General features: G+C 40.6%; 1 protein-coding gene across 1 annotated transcript in view; it reads right to left on the minus strand.

The window, feature by feature from the left end:
- The window catches only part of SOS1 (SOS Ras/Rac guanine nucleotide exchange factor 1), an 85,409-nt gene that overhangs the window by 6,537 nt on the left and 60,112 nt on the right, over window positions 1-18,760 (minus strand). Inside the window, exons 13-21 of the mRNA XM_024202577.1 lie at window positions 17,497-17,600; window positions 13,115-13,337; window positions 12,762-12,881; window positions 11,724-11,886; window positions 9,755-9,872; window positions 6,292-6,464; window positions 5,307-5,423; window positions 4,833-5,097; window positions 2,923-3,041 (exon numbers count right to left, since the gene is read on the minus strand). Of these exons, the coding sequence (XP_024058345.1) occupies window positions 2,923-3,041; window positions 4,833-5,097; window positions 5,307-5,423; window positions 6,292-6,464; window positions 9,755-9,872; window positions 11,724-11,886; window positions 12,762-12,881; window positions 13,115-13,337; window positions 17,497-17,600 (1,402 nt within the window). The remainder of the gene's footprint in view (window positions 1-2,922; window positions 3,042-4,832; window positions 5,098-5,306; window positions 5,424-6,291; window positions 6,465-9,754; window positions 9,873-11,723; window positions 11,887-12,761; window positions 12,882-13,114; window positions 13,338-17,496; window positions 17,601-18,760) is intronic.

An 18,760-nucleotide genomic window follows, 5' to 3' on the forward strand; every position in this document is an offset into this window, starting at 1 on the left:
TCCCAGAATGCTAGCCTTTTTTTGCAACAGTATTACACAGTTGACCCCTATTTAGTTTGTGATCCACTATAACACCCAGATCCTTTTCTGAAGTACTCCTAGGCAGTCATTTCCCATTTTGTATTTGTCCAACTGATTATTCCTTCTTAAGTGTAGTACTTTGCATTCGTCCGTATCGAATTGCATCCTATTTAATTCAGACCATTTCTCCAGTTTGTCAAGATCCTTTTGAATTCTAATCCTATCCTCCAAAGCACTTGCAACTCATCCCAGCTTGGTATTGTCCACAAACTTTATAAGTGTCCTCTCTATGCTACCATCCAAATCATGAATCATTTATGAAGATACTGAATAGAACTGGACCCAGGACAGATCCCTGTTGGACCTCGCTTGATATGCCCTTTCAGCACAATTATGAACCATTAATAACCACTCTGAGTAGTTTTCCAGCCAGTTGAGCACCCACCTTCTCGTAGGTTCGCCTAGACTATATTTCTCTAGTTTGTTCATGAGAAGGTCATAGGAGACAGCATCAAACGCCTTACTAAAGTCGAGATATATCCCATCTACTGCTTCCCCCCATCCACAAGGCTTGTTACCCTATCAAAGAAGGACATTAGGTTGTTGATTTTGAAAAATTCAGGTTGACTGTTACTTATTACCTCATTTTCTTCTAGTGCTTACAAATAGAATGTTTGATATTTGCTCCATTATCTTTCTGAGTACTAAAGTTAAACTGACAGGTCTTAACTCCCTGGGTTGTCCTTATTTCCCTTTTTATAGATAGGTACTATATTTTGCCCTTTTTCAGTCCTCAGGTATCTCTCCCATCCTCCATGAGTTCTCAAAGTTAATCACTAATGGCACAGAGCTCTCTTCAGCCAGTTCCTTAAGTATTCTAGGATGTATTTCATCAGGCCCCGCTGACTTGAAGACATCTAACTTGTCTAAGTAATTCTTAATTCGTTCTTTTCCTATTTTAACCTCAGATCCCACCCCATTTACACTGGTGTTCACTATGTTAGTCAACTTTTTGGTGAAAACTGAAACAAAATAGGCATTTAACACTTAGGCCATTGCTACGTTTTTCGTTATTGCCTTTCACTCCTCATTTAGTAATGGGCCTACACTGTCTTTGGTCTTCCCCTTGCTTCCCATGTATTTGTAAATGTTTCTTGTTACCATTTATATCCCTAGATAGTTTAATCTCATTTTGTGCCTTGGCCTTTGTAATTTTGTCCTTACACACTTGAGTTGTTTTTTCATATTCATCCTTTGTAATTTGACCTAGTTTCCACTTTTTGTAGGACTCTTTAGACTTTCGGAGCGTTGAAGATCTCTTGGTTAGCCAGGATGATTTCTTACCATACTTCCTATCTTTCCTGAGCACTGGGATAGTTCGCTCTTGTGCCCTTAATGATGTCTCTTTAAAAACCTGCCATCACCCCTGATCTCTTTTTTCCCTTAGACTTGTTTCCCACAGGCTCTTACCTACCAATTGCCTGAGTTTGCTAAAGTCTGCCTTCTTGAAGTCCAATGTGTTTATTCTGCTCTTGTCCCTCCCACCATTCCTTAGAATCATAAATGATATCATTTCATGATCACTTTCACCCAAGCTGCCTTTCATCCTCAGATTCTCAACTAGTTCCTCTCTGTTTGTCGGAACCAAATCTAGAACAGCCTCTCCCCTAGTCGCTTTCTCCACCTTCTGTAATAAAAAGTTGTGTCCAATGCATCCAAGAACTTTTTTGATAATCTGTGCCCTACAGTATTATCTTCCCAACAGATGTCTGGGTAGTTCAAGCTTCCTATCACCACCAAGTCCTGGGTTTTGGATGATTTTGTTAGTTTTTTAAAAAAACAGTCTCATCTACCTCTTCTTCCTGGTTAGGTTAGACGTTAGGAAAAACTTTCTAACTATAAGGGTAGTTAAGACCTGGAATAGGCTTCCAAGGGAAGATGTGTAATATTTATCACTGGAGATTTTAAAGAACAGATTAGACCTCTCAGGGATGATCTAGTTTTACCTGGTCCTGCCTCAGCACAAGGGGCTGGATTGGATAATTTCTCGGTCCATTCCAGCCCTATATGGTTATGATTCTATGATCCTATGCCACTGACAGCCAACAGGACTACAGAATATTGTATGCTGCCGACAGCCAAGAGGACAGTACAATACTGTACGCCACCGAAAGCCAATGGGACTTGGGCTCCTATATTACTTCAGTGGTTTTGATAATTTCACCCTAATTTTCTAAGGCCCTGAACAATCTCACGCTTAAGTCAAAAGAGCTTTGTCAATGCCTCCAACAAGTGCAGGATCAGGTCCCAAATGAAGACCAATGGCCAGACAAGCACATACAGCAAGAGGAAAGAGGAGAGATCGAGTATGAAGGCAGGCAAGAAATGGCAACCGGCAGAGGAAACACTAAACAAGATGTCATTAGGTTAGTATATTTTATTTCATCTTTTAGGGAAGATTGTAGGGTTTAAGACTTCTCACATTACTGCTATTTTTTAGCACTTTACTTCCCATAGCCTCCTTTTGGACTATCTTCCTGGACAAGGAGGTTTACATGAAACCTCAAGTGCTCCCAGCCAATGCCAGGATAGGAGCCAAGAAGCTCAGGGCAGGAGAATAAGAAACATTTCTCACCCTAAATTTAGACCCTTTTGCTATTATTTTAATTAGTTTTAAGCCTGGGGCAGATGAGACGATGTTGCACAGAGCTGTCGCTGTGCAGGTGTGAGGCATAGCGCTCCTTATTCTTACCCATCTAATTGAACTAACAAGGTATGACTCTTTAAAAGTTATTTTTCCCTTTACCCTAACCCTCACTTTTCAGGCACTGGCTTATGCGTGAAGTCTGATTTGGGCATTTCACCTGAATGCGATAGGTATTGGGCCCACAGCTTTCTCACCTTTGATGGGGATGATTCTGCTGGGGCAGACTCTGGTCGTCTCCGTGGAGGAACAGGAGGAGGACCAGAAGTTTCATCAGAGATTTTGGTAAAGCTTATGGATGACACAGATGCAGATCCTGATGGATATTTAAAAAACAAAAACCTTCAACATGATGTACTTTATCTGCCCTTTACTCGTTCGGATTGCTTTTAATGACCACTTAATTAGCAACAATTTGCTTTTACTGAAATACGAATGCAAAGGAGATAATTCAGCACACCATCATCATGTCTTTTTTTGCTCATAAAAGAACAACTGTGAAGTATGGAGATCCTTGTGTGAAACTAAAGTAAGCTACCTATGAAATATATATTTTATGGGAGGCAGCATGACTCAGTGGACAGGATGGCCCAGCAGATAGGGCACTGGAATGGAACTCAGGAGATCTGGGTTCTATTCCCAGCTTTGACATTGGCCCGCTGAATGGCTTTTGCTGTGGGCAAGTCACTTCACCTCCCTGTGCTCCTGTTATATTAATCTGAAAATGAGGCTGGTGATATTTATCTCCTTTGTAAAGCATTCTGCAGCATACTGATGAAAACTGCTCTAAAACTAGGTATTAATTATTATTATTATTATAAGTGCATTACAGAATGAGTAGCCTTCTTTGCCTGGTAGTGAATGAAGGGAGAGAGGGAACTGATGTATTTGTATGTCTAGGAATAACTGATGGATTTGGTGGAGGGGGGAATTGTGTGCAATTATTCTTCAATTTCATGGAAACTTTATGTTTTTTAACTCTACATTTTTCTTGAGAACATTTAGGCAGGTCTGGCAGCATAATACTTCTAAGCTCTCATCTAGTGCAGTGGTTCTCAACCTTTCCAGACTACTGTACCCTTTTCAGGAGTCTGATTTGTCTTGCATACCCCAAATTTCACCTCCAATTAAAAACTACTTGCTTACAAAATCAGACATAAAAATACAATGTGTCACAGCAAACTATTACTGAAAAATTGTTTACTTTTTCATCCTGTCTGTATAAAATTTTAGTTTGTACTGACTTCGCTAGTGCTTTTTATGTAGCCTGTTATAAAACTAGGCAAATATCTAGCTGAGTTGATGTACCCCCTGGAAGACCCCTGCGTACCCTCAGTGGTACACGTACCCCTGGTTGAGAACCACTGGTCTAGTGCTTTTCATCATCAGATCTCAAAGTGCTTTACAATTAAGGTCAGTATCATTATACCCATTTTGCGTATAGGGAAACTGAGACACAGGGAGGTGAAGTGACTTGCCCAAGGTCACCCCAGCAAATCTGTGGCCAAGCTGGGAATAGAAATCAGGTCTTCCAATTCCCAGTCTAGTGCTCTATCGACTACACCACACTGCCTCCCTATGAATTAGGCAGAAGAGGTAAATTTTTATCCTCATTGTTCAATAACAGACTACCAGTCAGCCTGTGTACCAACTGCAAAACCCTGATGCTGAATTCACCACAAACTTTCCATCTTGGCCATGATTTTTTTAAATGGAAGTTTAGATTCTGGAGCACAATTCTGCATCAAGGAGTGGTTTGGTAGCAAATTCCATTGCTGCAGCATCATGGAATACGTGGGGCCAAGGATGTGTCCCTTTCCACATTCTGCTCTCGCAGAAACTGGAAGAGAACATGGAATGACGTACAAGCAAGATTCCTAACCTATCCCATCTCTCACTTGAAAATAAACTTAAAGATAATAGTAATCTAAGTAAAAATGCATTGAAACTGTCTGCCATTGTGCAAGGAGGCAAAAACATCTGCAGATAGATCATTTTGGTCCTTCAAATTTGCTATATCAATTTACATCATAAAATAGGACAAACACATTTGTGACTGTCCTCATTATTTAAATGCATTCCTAGCATTCCTAGCTTTAGCACTTACTTGAATGAAAAGGACTTGAAGGATCTGAATCAAAGACGCTGCAGACATCTGTAGTACTGGAAGTAGCAGAGGCAGGGGGTGGTGTCAATGGTGTTCGTGGAGAATTTGGTGCAGATGCTGTACTTTCTGACTCACTCTCAGGGATGCGACTGTAACTAATTTTTCTTGGCTCCTGTTGCAGCGGTGTAGGGTGTCTCATGGTACCTGGCCTTGGGTTCGATGGACGAACACCCGGAGATTTGAGGGAATAGCTGTATTTTTTTGGCTGCAGTGATACCAAATATCAATATTGTGCAGTTAAAAACCTTGCAGTGAATTGAAAGTATACATTTTAAAAATCAAATTACCTTCATCTCCATCACAAAATCAGTTAAATGCAGCTTCATCATTATGCATATAAATTCTAAAACAATCTCTGCTGCATTGTGGGAAACATTTTTGAAGTTAAGAAAAAAATAAAATCTGAATACTAACAAATCTTGGTGGAGGCTTGGAATTTCGCGGCTCTATTTCTAATGACTTGTTGAACAGATAATCTGTGAATTCTTTCTCCATGCTATTTCCCATTGGATTCAAATTTTCAAAAAACCTCTGAAACACAGGAAGTTTAGGAAGATTACATCGTATAAGTTACTTTCATGGGGCAGATTCTACATACTTTATGATACAAGTAGTCCCAACGGTTTCAAAAGCACTATGTAAGTACTATTCAGCAAAGGTGAATTATATGAAATTTAACTTAAAAAAAAAAAATCAGTAAAAATATCAAACATAACTGACAATCATTTCACAATTTCCGTTACTCTGGCAAACTAGGGGCAAGAGCTTGCAAACTGCCAGCACACAGAAATCCACTGACTTGGGAGGACATCAGTAAAACCCATGTGCGTTACCTCACCTCTCCTTAGGACTTCACTACAAGGAGGAAAACACGGTGTTTTAAGGCATGTATGTAAGAAATGACTTACAAACAGGGTTGAAAGGCCAATTTATACTAAAGACTTTTTTTTCCTTTTAGGATTTGTAGTAACTTCAATGTAGAAAGGAGAAGTCATATTTTAATACAGCAGAAGAGAAAACTACCTAAATTCTGCTTCTGTCAAGATAGCAACATGCAGGATTTCCACTCATGGATCATGGAAAATGACATAGCTCCTGCAGAGAGCTTTGCTGACCTCTGCCAAGAAAGAACGGGCCAGTAGGCTAAGGTACTGGGAGTCAGTGGATCATGCTGGTCAGCAGACGAGGAGCCTCGTGTACTGCCTGCTACTACTGGTGTCTTATAGTGTGAAAAAACTCTATGAGCAAGGGACATCCTGCACTGTGTCACATAAAGCTGGAGACCCAGGAGCAAACAGCCTGCTCTACAGATTCCTTTGATTTTCTCTATTAAAATTATTTCTGAAATAATCACCACAAAGAAGCTCTCAATATTTCAGCATAAGAAAATGCAACTTACCCGGATATCAGGTTCTATTCGTAAGCAGTATGGCTGGTTTTGGTACTGCTGGATCTCCCCTGTTATTTCAGCTACTTTCCTTCTCTTGCTGAAGTTTATAAGTTCTTTTCCATGTCGCTTTAGAAATTCAGGGTTGCCTTCTTCTGTTTTCAAGATGTTAGTCAAATAAATTCCTAAAACAGCGAAGAGAGTAAGAACATTCAGATACTACAGTACAAAACTATGAGGAAATAAACAATATAGCTGGAATATGAAGCCCTTTTAAAAGAATTAAACTTGTGTATTTTAATTACTCAGGCCTGATCTATACTAAAAAATTCGGTTGGCATAACTACATCGCACAGGGGTGTGAAAAATCCACACCCTTGAGTGGCATAGCTAAGCTGACTTAAGTCCCTGTGTAGCCATGACTAGGTCAATGGAAGAATTAGTCTGTCAACCTAGCTACCACCTCTCGGGCAGGTGGATTACCTTTGCTGATGGGAGAACCCCTCCTGTTGGTGTAGGCAGTATCTACAATGAAGTGCTACAGTGGCACAGCTGCGCCACCGTGGAGTTTTAAGTGCAGGGTATACCCGTAGAAACAAAATTTTCTCTATCACAATCAATGACAGTTGTCTGCTTTACAAATAATGGCAATATCTTAAACCTTTCCTTGAAACTGCCTGTTTGCATGAGAATCTCAAGATCAATCTATTTATTTACCTACCACTTACAAAGCACACACCACATGTATTAAAAAACAACAGGGACTTAAGAAATTCAGAGTTGCCTTCTTCTGTTTTCAAGATGTTAGTCAAATAAATTCCTAAAACAGCGAAGAGAATAAGTTATGTTTGAATGTTGTGAGGCAATGTAATTTCATTGAGCTGACAGAAGTGGAGAGCTCTAAGTGTTTCCTTCCTCTCACCAGCATTGCCTTATTCATTCTCGGTTTAGCTCTAGCCAGTTACTGATCTGAGCCAAGCCCTGGATAACGGAGATGATGCTTTTTATGCCTGATGTGGCGCTAGCCACTGTCTGCGTATTGCTGGCAGTTTAGTCCATGCTGTGTCAATCTCCCCTAATGGTTTCACAGAGATATTGAACAACAAGAGGACTAACGAGAGACAATGGAACCCACAGGAACTCCACAGATGAGGGCACTGGACCTGTGAGGGGGGTCCATCATTGAGTCCTCGGGTGCACGGCTTTTGTAAATGGAAACCATGCTTCACCAACCTATTCACATTCTTTGAGGGGGTCAACAAACATGCGGACAAGGATGATCCAGCTGATACAGTGGACTTGGACTTTCAGAAAGCCTTTGACACAGTCCATCATTAAAGGCTCTTAAGCAAAGTACACAGTAATGGGATAAGAGACGTTCCTCTCATGCATCAGTAACTGGTTACAAGATGAGTAAGAAAGGGTAAGAATAAATAGGCAAGTGTTCCTAGGGGAGAGAGGCAAATAGCAGGGTCCCCTCCAAGATCTGTAGTGGGACCGGTGCTGTTCAACATATTCATAAATGATCTGAAAAAAGGGGTAAACAGTGAGGTGGCAAAGTTTGCAAACAATATAAAATTACTCAAGATAGTTAAGTACAAAGCAGACTGCGAAGAGTTACAAAGAGATCTCACAAAAGTGAGTGACTGGGCAACAAAATGGCAGATGAAATTCAATGTTGATGAATGCAAAGTAATGCACATTGGAAAATATAATCCCAACTATACATCCAAAATGATGGGGTCTAAATTAGCTGTTACCTCTCAAGAAAGATCTTTGAATCATTGTGGATAGTTCTCTGAAAACATCTGCTCAACGTGCAGCAGCAATCAAAAAACTAACAATGTTAGGAACCATTAGGCAAGAGATACATAATGAGACAAAAAAATATGATAATGCCGCTATATAAATCCATGGTAGGCCCCTGCTTGATGGTCTGGTTGTTCCATCTCAAAAAAGATATATTAGAATAGGAAAAAGTACAGAGAAGGGCAACAATAGTGATCAGGGGTATGGAACAGCTTCCACGTAAGGAGAGATCAAAAAGACTGGGGCTGTTCATCTTAGAAAAGAGACAACTAAGGGGGGAATATGATACAGGTCTATGAAATCATATATTGTGTGGAGAAAGTGAATAAGGAAATGTTATTGACCCCTTCACATAACACACAAACCAGGTGTCAAACAATGAAATTGATAGGCATCAGGGATAAAACAAACAGAAGGAAGTACTTCTTCACACAATGCACAGTCAATCTGTGGAACTCACTGCCAGGGGATGTTTTGGCCTTCACAAGTATAACTGGGTTCAAAAAGAATTAGATAAGTTCCTGGAGAAAAGGTCCATCAATGTCTATTAGCCAAGATGGTCAGAAATGCAACTCCATGCTCTGAGTATCCCTAAACCTCTGACTGCCAGAAGCTGAGATTATCCATCCTCTGTTGTCCAATTTGATAATTGCCCTGTTCTACTGATTCCCTCTGAAGCATCTGGCACTGGCCACTGTCGGAAGACAGGATACTGGGCTAGATGGACCATTGGTCTGACCCAGTATGACCGTTCTTATGTAGCAAACACAGAAGATTCAGACTTGGGCCATGTGGAGGTAAGAAGGAATTAGAGAGACATCAGTCCATGCTGCCCTTTATACACTTGGTTTGGAGCACAAGAAACTACTTTGCATGTGTAGATCAATGGACACCGCTTACTAAAAATTTCCAGACTCGGGCGCATGGTGCCCAGGCCTATCTGTGTGTGGAATACACATACCCCGTGTTTTCCCGAAAATAAGACAGTGTCTTATATTAATTTTTGCTCCCAAAGATGCGCTAGGTCTTATTTTCAGGGGAGGTCTTATTTTTCCTGGAGCTTCGGGGCCTTATATTCTGGGGTGGCCTTATTATCGGGGAGGTCTTATTTTCGGGGGATGTCTTATATTACAGCGAGAGGCAAAACTGGAAGTAGGTCTTATTTTCGGGGGATGTCTTATTTTCGGGGAAACAGGGTAGCAACCATCACTCGAAGAATAACCATCGTTATTCCAAGTAATGTGCACATTACAAGGATACCATCAACTTCAGAAAAATCATATTTCTGTCTAAATGGTCCTTTAAAAAACACTTTTTTCCCTGCAAGCAATACCTAAAGTCAGTAGAACGGATTAGAAAAAATACTTCTCTGTTTTTCCCCAGTTTACTTTGTGGTCAGTTAATTCTTTCCTCTGCATATTCAGTCATATTGCCCGTTTGTGTGGATCTTTCACACAGTAGTAGGGGAGATGAAATGTTTTACAACCAGACAGCTGAAACTAAGTTTAACTCCTTTTAAAAAAAACTGACTGGACTTCAAGCTCACGGTGTTCCTTTAAAATATACTTCTCACTTCTGCTTGTATTTCTGTAGAGTGCTTTAGCTCAGTCTTTGTAAAACACTGACATTTCTTTTATACTGTTCATCCCGAATCAAACCTACTTACCAAAGAAAGGCACACATGGAGGATTAATGGACCTGAGTTTTGCCAAATATTTCTTATAGTGATCCTCACTCAATTCATGAGCTTCTTCTAAAATCTTTTTCTGTCGACTTGGAATTTGCTGAAAAGATATACAGATCGGTTAGTGAGGAGGGGATTGTGGTACAGTGCCCGATCTACAAGACTAGGACTGACAGCTGACACTGCCTTGTTGTGTGACCTTGGGTAAGTCACAGGCCCAGATTTTTAAAGGCATTTACATGTTGTTGTAACAGCATAAATCAGTTTGGTGTTGCAATGCTCAGCACAGCAACATCTCAATACCCTTAAAATTCTGGCCCTTAACCTCTTTGGGACTCGGTTTCCCCATCTAAAAAATGGGATACTAACACTTTGAGATCTAGAGATGAAAAGAGCTATATGGGTATATAAGAATCAGGACATTGAACCTCCAACCAGGTCAGCTAGGGCTCTTACAAAAGCCTGACTTTCATACATATCCCTCAGCCCCTGACCATAATCTTGCTATTATAGTAGCTAAGTAAATTATTGCTGCGTGCAGCCTTGATTTCCTCTCAATCATAATATTGGTAGCATACCTCTAAAATCTTTAAATCCTGCAAATGCCTATGGAAAATTCAGTTACGCACCCACATGTCAGTGAGGGTCAAGCAGCCCAATTAACTGGGTATGGATCCTATGCTAAAGTATATGGAAGGAACCTGCTAGGAGATGCAGACTATTTTCCTGTTTCCTGCAGCTGGCGTGTTCCACCTCTTTCCCCAGACACCCACTGCTCTGATCAATCTGCCTATGCCTCTCTGATAATCATCTTTTATTTTCAATCTTGCCTGATACTGGTTTCAGGGAGTGGGCTCTGGTGATTTGCCATGTCTTTCTGCCTTGCTCACCACTGTATTCGCTTTGGGGACCCCTGAAATTAGAGGTAACCACCTCTGACATTACATAGAAATTTATAGCTATATTTTACACTCTCATTCAATCTTCCACGGGTGATTTTACTTCCCTTGGGGAAGCCAGAGACACTGTACACTTATATTTGTGGTGCAGCCTGCATATTGTTGAAGTATTCGCTTTTCCTGCTTTGTGCACAGTAGTCCTTGCCAATGGTTCAGTTGATCTGCTACATCAAATGATCCTACACTGAGAACTAAATCCTCAGATGATGCAAATAACAGAAGTCATAATTGGAGGAGTTCAGAGGACTAGGTACAGCACTACAAATAGAACTATGCACACATGTGCAGTACATCTGGGGATTCACCATCATTGGTTTTTTCCCTCCCCAACAACTCAAAAGTGATGGAAGGAATTTTAGTAAAACTTTTCAGAAACGTTCGTCTTTGGTCAGAGATTCAGCCCAAAAGGCAAAAGTTGTAGAAAACTGTAAGCATCTGAAAAATGAGTTATAATAGTGATCGTTTTGCAACCTTTAACTATAGTATTTGCTGTCACTGACCCTGTAATAAACCAGCATTTTTTTAGAAAGTCTAACAATGAGCTATGACAAATTTCCTTCAGTTCTGAGTGTTGGTGCAGCTATTCTTCCATATTTTTCATTAACTGTTTCCCCTTATTTGTAATATTTCTATATTGAATATTTTTTAAAAAAAATTCAGTTGAAAAGTTTTTCTTCATCTTCCCTTTAAGACACTGTTCTTTCTGTTTATTTCAGGTTTTTAACCCTCATCCTCCTCTGTGCTTTATTCTTTCACTCTAGTTTTCTGCTTTATTCTCCTCAGCCCCTTCTAGTCTCTCCTCTCTGTCTTGTGATTGGCAGTGCCTGTGCCCAGACAGTGTGAATATTGAGTATAAAAGCAAAAGCTCCTTCAAAGCCCAAGAACCCTTTACCACCCTTAATGTGCTACTGAAAGGAGAAGCATTTATAGTAACAGAATGTAACTTAACTGTTACAGTTTCTAGATTGAAAACTGAAAACATTGTAACTTACCTCAAATGTGTGATCCAGTCTATACACAGGTGAAGAGTTCATAGCACTCACAACTTCAAGAACACCATTGAAGTTATTTAGCTCTTGAAAAACTTGCAGGATCTCAATTATCCGACTCACTACAATTACTCTTTCCTCTAGGTTTTCTGTTTCTACGATGCATCTAAGTACACAAGCAGAACGCTAATTTTGTAGAAATAAAACAGAGCCAGAACTCTGCCAAGCAACAAAGATTCAGCTATAGCACAAAGTGTACCATTTTGAAATGTTTCAACAGATCCAACAAGGCCCACCAAATAACTGGAGGGAGATTTAGAAACATTTAGAACAAGTTCGGTCCCGTTTCTCAGGTTAAAAAGCTGGGAATATTAGAAGTAGGCTTCAAAGGATTAGATTTTTATCAATAAAAGTTGATAAACACTGATTTCAACATATACACATAAACCAACACAAAAATATTTCTATTGATGATGATAAAAGTTTATAGACAGGCAAAGCAAGAAAAATGCTGCTTGAGAACTTAGAGTTTGATTTCAGGACATTTACTTTGTGTATTTTGACATGTGATGTTGACAATTTTGTTTTAACAGTTATAAAGCTTTAACTATCTGAATCCCAACATCTACTATCATTAAATAATTATCGTCTGACACCCCCCTTGTCTGACCCTTGCAAAATTTTCCACAATTGTGAAAGTTTAAATAGATAAAAATTAAAAAAAAAAAAAGCTTAAAACCCATAATTTTGTGCGACTGTGAACATTTTTTTCGTTTTTTAAATCAAAACCAGTGCTTAAAAATAAACACATTTTCTGTCGAAATTAAAAAAAGAAAAAATTAAAATCAAATTCTGCCAAGCCTACTTACAAGTAGTTGTTCTCAGAGGCAAACTGAAACATTTAGCCATTGCCCGAGTAGAGGCTTCCCCAAGGCAAAATTTCTCCTCAGGTTATCTCTCAGGAAGTATCTGAATGAACTATATAGATACACTAACATTCCAGAAGAAGAGATTTAAAAAACAAACGAAAAACCCCCTTACTTTTCAAACCACAAAGTGAGATTAGTGGTGTGCCGTATCATTTTGAGAAGGTTGGGAGAATTAATTTCTTTATCTTCCTTGGTCCACACACTTCCAACTAGTTCGGATGGCTGTACAGCTCTAAAAAATAATAATAAAAAAAAATAAAGCACAATAATATAAAACGTCTAAAAAAGACTACCATTATTCCAAAAAAAGTCTTAATTAACAACCTAGCACACAACATGTGTCAAGGGGGTATGCCAATAGTGGGGGATCTGTACAGAGGGCCTGCAGAAGTAATTTTGGGAATATTTTGGGTTTGTGTAATAACGTAGTACAGTAAATTCAGTTTTTCAGTGGAGGAAAAATACCTGTAAAGATCTGACTCGAGTAAAGTGAGCTGTCGAGCAATTTCTATTGGGTGCAAAGTGAGCAAGTCAAAAGTTTCTGGCTGTCCTGGCTTGCTTATATGCCACTCAATTGCAGGAGGTGAACTTTCAAAAGTAATATTGTGGCTTGGCCCAATGGCTTGTGCCTGCTTTTTCCGGTAGATTATCTTTGTGATTGATTCAACCCATTTCTTCATAGCTTTACCTGGAATAAAGAGACATCATTAATATTTCTTTAACCCTTTTAATTCTATGTTTCTCCAAAGAGGCCAATGTCATTTTTTAAATCTCCATGTTACAAACATTATGCCTCAATACTCTGAGGTAAGTAAGCATTCTCCCCAATTTACAGAAGGGCAAACAAGCACAGCAGGGTTTCACTCACACAAAGCCAAGCAGCGGCAAAGCTAGAAATAGTAGTAGGAGCCCAGTGATCCTGGTAGTAGCATATACGTAATTCCTTCTGAATTAATGGGAGTTTCACACATGGAACCGAAGGGAAAACTGGACCCCAGAAAAAAACAGTTACTAACCTTTTCTGTAACTGTTGTTCTTTGAGATGTGTTGACCATGTCCATTCCACTTCAGGTGTGTGCATGGCCAGCGTGCTAGTGTTGAAGATCCTTCCATTAGTGGTACCTGTTGGGCAGAGCCGCCCTCAACCTCTCTCACTTCCTTCTTATCAGACAGACACCAATAAAGAGGGGAAGGAAGGTGCGTTGTGGAATGGACATGTGCAACACATCTTGAAGAACAGCAGTTACAGAACAGGTTAGGTAAGCATTTTTTCTTTGAGTGACTGCACATAAATTATAAATTAATGGAGATATCCTATCTCCTAGAACTGGAAGGGACCTTGAAAAGTCATCAAGTCCAGCCCCCTGCCTTCACTAGCAGGACCAAGTACTGATTTTTGCCCCAGATCCCTAAGTGGTCCCCTCAAGGATTGAACTCACAACCCTGGGTTTAGCAGGCCAATGCTCAAACCACTAAGCTATCCCTCCCCCGTCCATTTCAAGTCAGGTGACTCACAAGCATTACAAACTGGAGGTGGGATCAGAATCTACCTAAATAATGATTAAAGCACCACACGTCCAAATCTGCCATCATCTCTAGACTGCTGAAAGATGGCATAATGAGATGCAACAGTATGAACTAATGACCAAGTTGCAGCTCTACAAATGTCCTGTACAGGCACATGAACTAGAAAAGCTCAGAAGCTGCTTGTTATCTTGTTGAATGTGCCAGCACTGTGCTTGGCAGAGTCACAATGTGTCATAGCACAAATGTATACAGTAGGAAATCCATAATGATTATTCTTTGAAATGAGACCCTTCAAGCTGTCTGCGACTGCCACAAACAGCTGTGAGGACAATCTAAACAGTTTCTTCCAAGGAGAAAGCTAATGCTCTCCTGACAGCCAATGCATGGAATCTCTCCTTGTCCTTATGAGAATGAAACTTATGAAAGAAGGGCTGTAAGTATATTGGCTGATTGATATGGAAGTGTGACATTACTTTGGTCAGAAATTTTGGATGTGGGCTTAAGTACACTTTGTCTTTGTAAAAGACTGTATAAGGTGGGTCAGACACCAGGGCTTGCAATTTTCCTACTCTCTGTGGAGAGACAATCGTCACCACAAAGTTCACTTTCATTAAAAGATGAAGCAACGAGCAGGTAGCCAACAGATCAAAGGGAGGACCCATCAGCCTTAATAACACCAGATTTAAGTCCCAAGGAGGGATAGGATACTCCACTTGGAGAAATAAAGGGTTCAGACCCTTTAAGAACCTGAGTGACACTGGTTTGAAGAATACAGAGCAATCTGCAACTGGAGGGTGGAAAGTGGAGATAGTTGCTAGGTGAACTCTGATGGAAAGACCTTGACGTGTCAGCTGTATCAAATAGTCCAGGATATGCTGTATAGGAGCCCAGAGTGGAGAAACACCTTTCTGCTGAGACCACAAGAACTGCTTTCACTTCAACAGGTAAGTGTACCTAGTAGGTGGTTTCTTGCTATTCAAAAGAATGTTTTGTACATTCCTTGGACAGATCTCCTGAGGTACTTCCCACAGAATATCCAGGATGTAAGATGAAGAGTCACTGGTTAGGATGAAGGAGGTGACTGTAGTTCTGAGAGATCAGGACTGATTCTGGAGGTTGTGTCAGCGGAGCCCAAGTTGAGAGGCTCAGCAGAGTGGAAAACTAATATTGGGAAGGCCCCACCGGTGTTATGCGGATTGTACGAGCATGATCCTGCTTGATTTTTAATAATACTCTGGGGAGGAGAGGAACTGGAGGGTAAGCATAAATGAGTTTGTCCTTCAGGGTAACAGAAAAGCATCTGTCAGGGATGCTGGATTGTGACCCACTCTTGAGAAAAAAAAAAGAAAAAAGAAAAAAGAAAAAACCCACCCTGCTGACACTTTCAGATGTGACGAGTTGTAAACAGGTCTACATGGGGAACCTCTATGCTTGAAAAATGACTCTTACTATATCTGGCTGGAGATACTACTCATGGCGACTGGTGAAAGACCTACTCAAGCCATCTGCTGAAGTGTTCTGAATACCCAGACGGGGTTTGGGGTGAACTGTATTGGTGATACAAAACTCCCAAAGCTGTATTCCCTCTTAGCACAGGAGATTCCATCTGGCCCCTCCTTGTCTGTTCACATAGAACATTGCTGCTGTATTGTCCATAAGAACTAGGAAATTTCTTCTTTTCTGTGGGGAAGGAAAGTGTGACAAGCTAAGTAGAGAGCTCTCAACAACCTCACATTTATGCGGAGAGCTATCTATCTCTTGGCCAGACCAGAGACTCCCCAGGTGGGTTCCCCAACCTAGGGAAGAAGCGTCTGTAACCGGAGTCAATGTTGATTGTAGAGGAACAAAAGGAACTCTCATATGTACACTGGCTGGGTACACTCACCAGTTCACAGAACTTAAGACCTCCTCTCAGTCCTACTGGCTGTAGATGGCAATGAAGGTGTTTGCCACAACACCTTTGTGGGTTCCAGAATATTCTCATTTATGGAGCAAGCCCCTCAGGAGGCCCTGCAGACCCCAAAATGTCCACCAATCTGTGCATGCTTATCTGAACTACTTCTACCTGTAATTCCAGGGAGGAAGCAACCCTCTTCAACAGAGGTGGAGCCTCCCTTTACAACTCCACTGGAGGAACCACCAGGCCAGAGACTGAGTGATGCCTTGGTACTGGGCGTCAGCCCCCAGACAAGTGGAAACCAAAATATACACCAAGAACAATACTAAATAAATTAAACATATCTAAACTAACTATAAAACTACTAGACGAGTACCAACTACATATACTAGAAAAACAAATTCCCAGCAAGTGGGAAAAAAGCACTTGTAAGAGCAAGCTACCATGCTCTGACTACTTTCATGAGTGGTAAGAAGGAATGGAGGGGAGGCTGGGGGCAGCTCTACCCTTCATAACATTGAGCAGTAGTATGAGGTAGCAAAGGGCATACGTCCTGCACTGACAGGTATCACTAAGGGAAAAATCTACGACACTAGTGCACTGGGTGCGCACACACCTCAAGTGGAATGGACACATGCAATCACTCAAAGAACTCCCGCATCCCAGTCTTATGCTCTGTCCACAAGACCAAAGATTTCCAAACTGGCCAGTCTACAGAATTTGCTGACAGTCCACAGTGAACTGATAGTCACTGTACACAGTGAACTGATAGCTTGTTCTCTTCCTGTTTCAAGCTGCTAAATATACATTAAACACTTTCCTAATATAACCTTTTCCTGTATGCAACAGCTGTAGCTGCCACAGGGATGTTTCATTATTAAAAATGAATGGGGAAGTCTTGCTACACAATTATGAACTGGAGGGGGGGCAGCCTATGTAATAACCTCTCAAGATGTGGTCCACACTGTAAAACAGCTTGAGAATCCCTGCTCTAGAGTACACTGTTTCCTCCATTAAGCTTTTATGAAAGTTACTCCTAACTATAGCTTAAGGGATTTCCCCCAATAAGCAGATGACCAAAGACTATTTTGACCTGCTTTCAAAACTAACCACTCAGTTGCTGGCAATTTTTCAATTATTTCAATTCATTTTCAATATAACTAGAATAATATTTTTGCCATCAGAGTTAAGTAACATGGATCATATTTTTCTAAATAGGCACCATATTTTTGGGAATGAAAATAGCAGTTGATTTTTAAATAAAGGTTTATTCAAGTTATTCACTGAGTAACATAAGTCATCATAAGCACCCAACATTTCATTTTCCTTCATCCACTGACCGCAAGGAAGCATCACCACATAATAAAGATGTCTAACACTGGACATATTCTAAAATGCTGATATCTATTGTAATCATAAATACCTCTTACTGTCCCAATGAATTCTTCCAATCGGTGCAAAAGATCTACATCTCTCTCAAAGTCATAGAAGTGGTGCTCTACCCAGTGTCGGCATACATTTAACACTCTACAACATTAAAGGAAAGATTATAAAGTCTTTGTGAGAAGAGACTGTCTGTCTATGTCTGACAATGCCTAGCACCATGGCTTAGATGGGATCTCCAGGTGCTACTGTAAGAATTAGACCATACAGGAGGGTGAACCAAGGGATCAATTGCAGCTAATATACAGTTTTCATTTCACATTAAACATTCACAAAAAAATGTGCACATCTAGTTCTTGCCTTAAATACATTTACCGTATATACTCGTTCATAAGCCGAATATTTTTGGTAAAAATGTGACGCATCAAAGAGCAGGGTCAGCTTATAAACGGGTCTACACCAAAATGTGATGATTTTAAACTCTATGGAATCAATGAATTGAATATTGAATACATTGTCATTTTGTTTACCTGGAGCGTCTGCAGGCATGGTCAGCTCCCTGTGGCCACAGTTTGCCGTTCCCAGCCAATGGAAGCTGACAGGCTCCATGCCTGCAGATGCTCCAGGTAAACAAAACCTCCCGACCCACCAGCAGCTTACCCTGATGGCCAGGAGCCAAACTTTGCCAACCCCTGAAATATAGGGTCGGCTTATGAAAGGGTAATACAGTTTTTGCTATTTTTACCTAACCATCTTGGGGGGGTCAGCTTATAAACAAACGGGTAATGAACGAGTATATATGGTATATATTAATTTCACCTGAAAGCTCTGAATAATGCTGTCAGTTAGAAAACAATGTTACTTACTTAGGTCACATCTACATTAGGAATGCTTTGCTGGTATAGATGTAGCAATATACTACACTGGAAAGGCACCTCTAGAGTGGATGCAGCTTATACTGGCAAAACTGAGGGCTTGTCTTCACAATGGAGCTAAATCGGTGCTGCTGCAATTGATGCAGCGGCATCGATTTAGCGGGTCTAGTGAAGCCACGCTCAATTGATGGAAGAGCGCTCTCCCATCGATTTCTGTACTCCACCTCAACGAGAGGTGGAAGCAATGTCGGTGGGAGAGCATCTCCCGTTGACATAGCGGAGTGTGGACCCCGTGATAAGTAGATCTAAGCTACATTGTCTTGAGTTACGCTACTAACGTAGCTCACATTACGTAGCTTAGATCGACCCGCAGCTGTAGTGTAGACCAGGCCTGAGATTTTGCCAGCATAGCTTATTATAGCTCCCTGA

This window comes from Terrapene carolina, unplaced genomic scaffold (genome assembly GCF_002925995.2).
Source record: "Terrapene carolina triunguis isolate 2854851 unplaced genomic scaffold, T_m_triunguis-2.0 Scaffold132, whole genome shotgun sequence".
NCBI lineage: Eukaryota > Metazoa > Chordata > Testudines > Emydidae > Terrapene > Terrapene triunguis.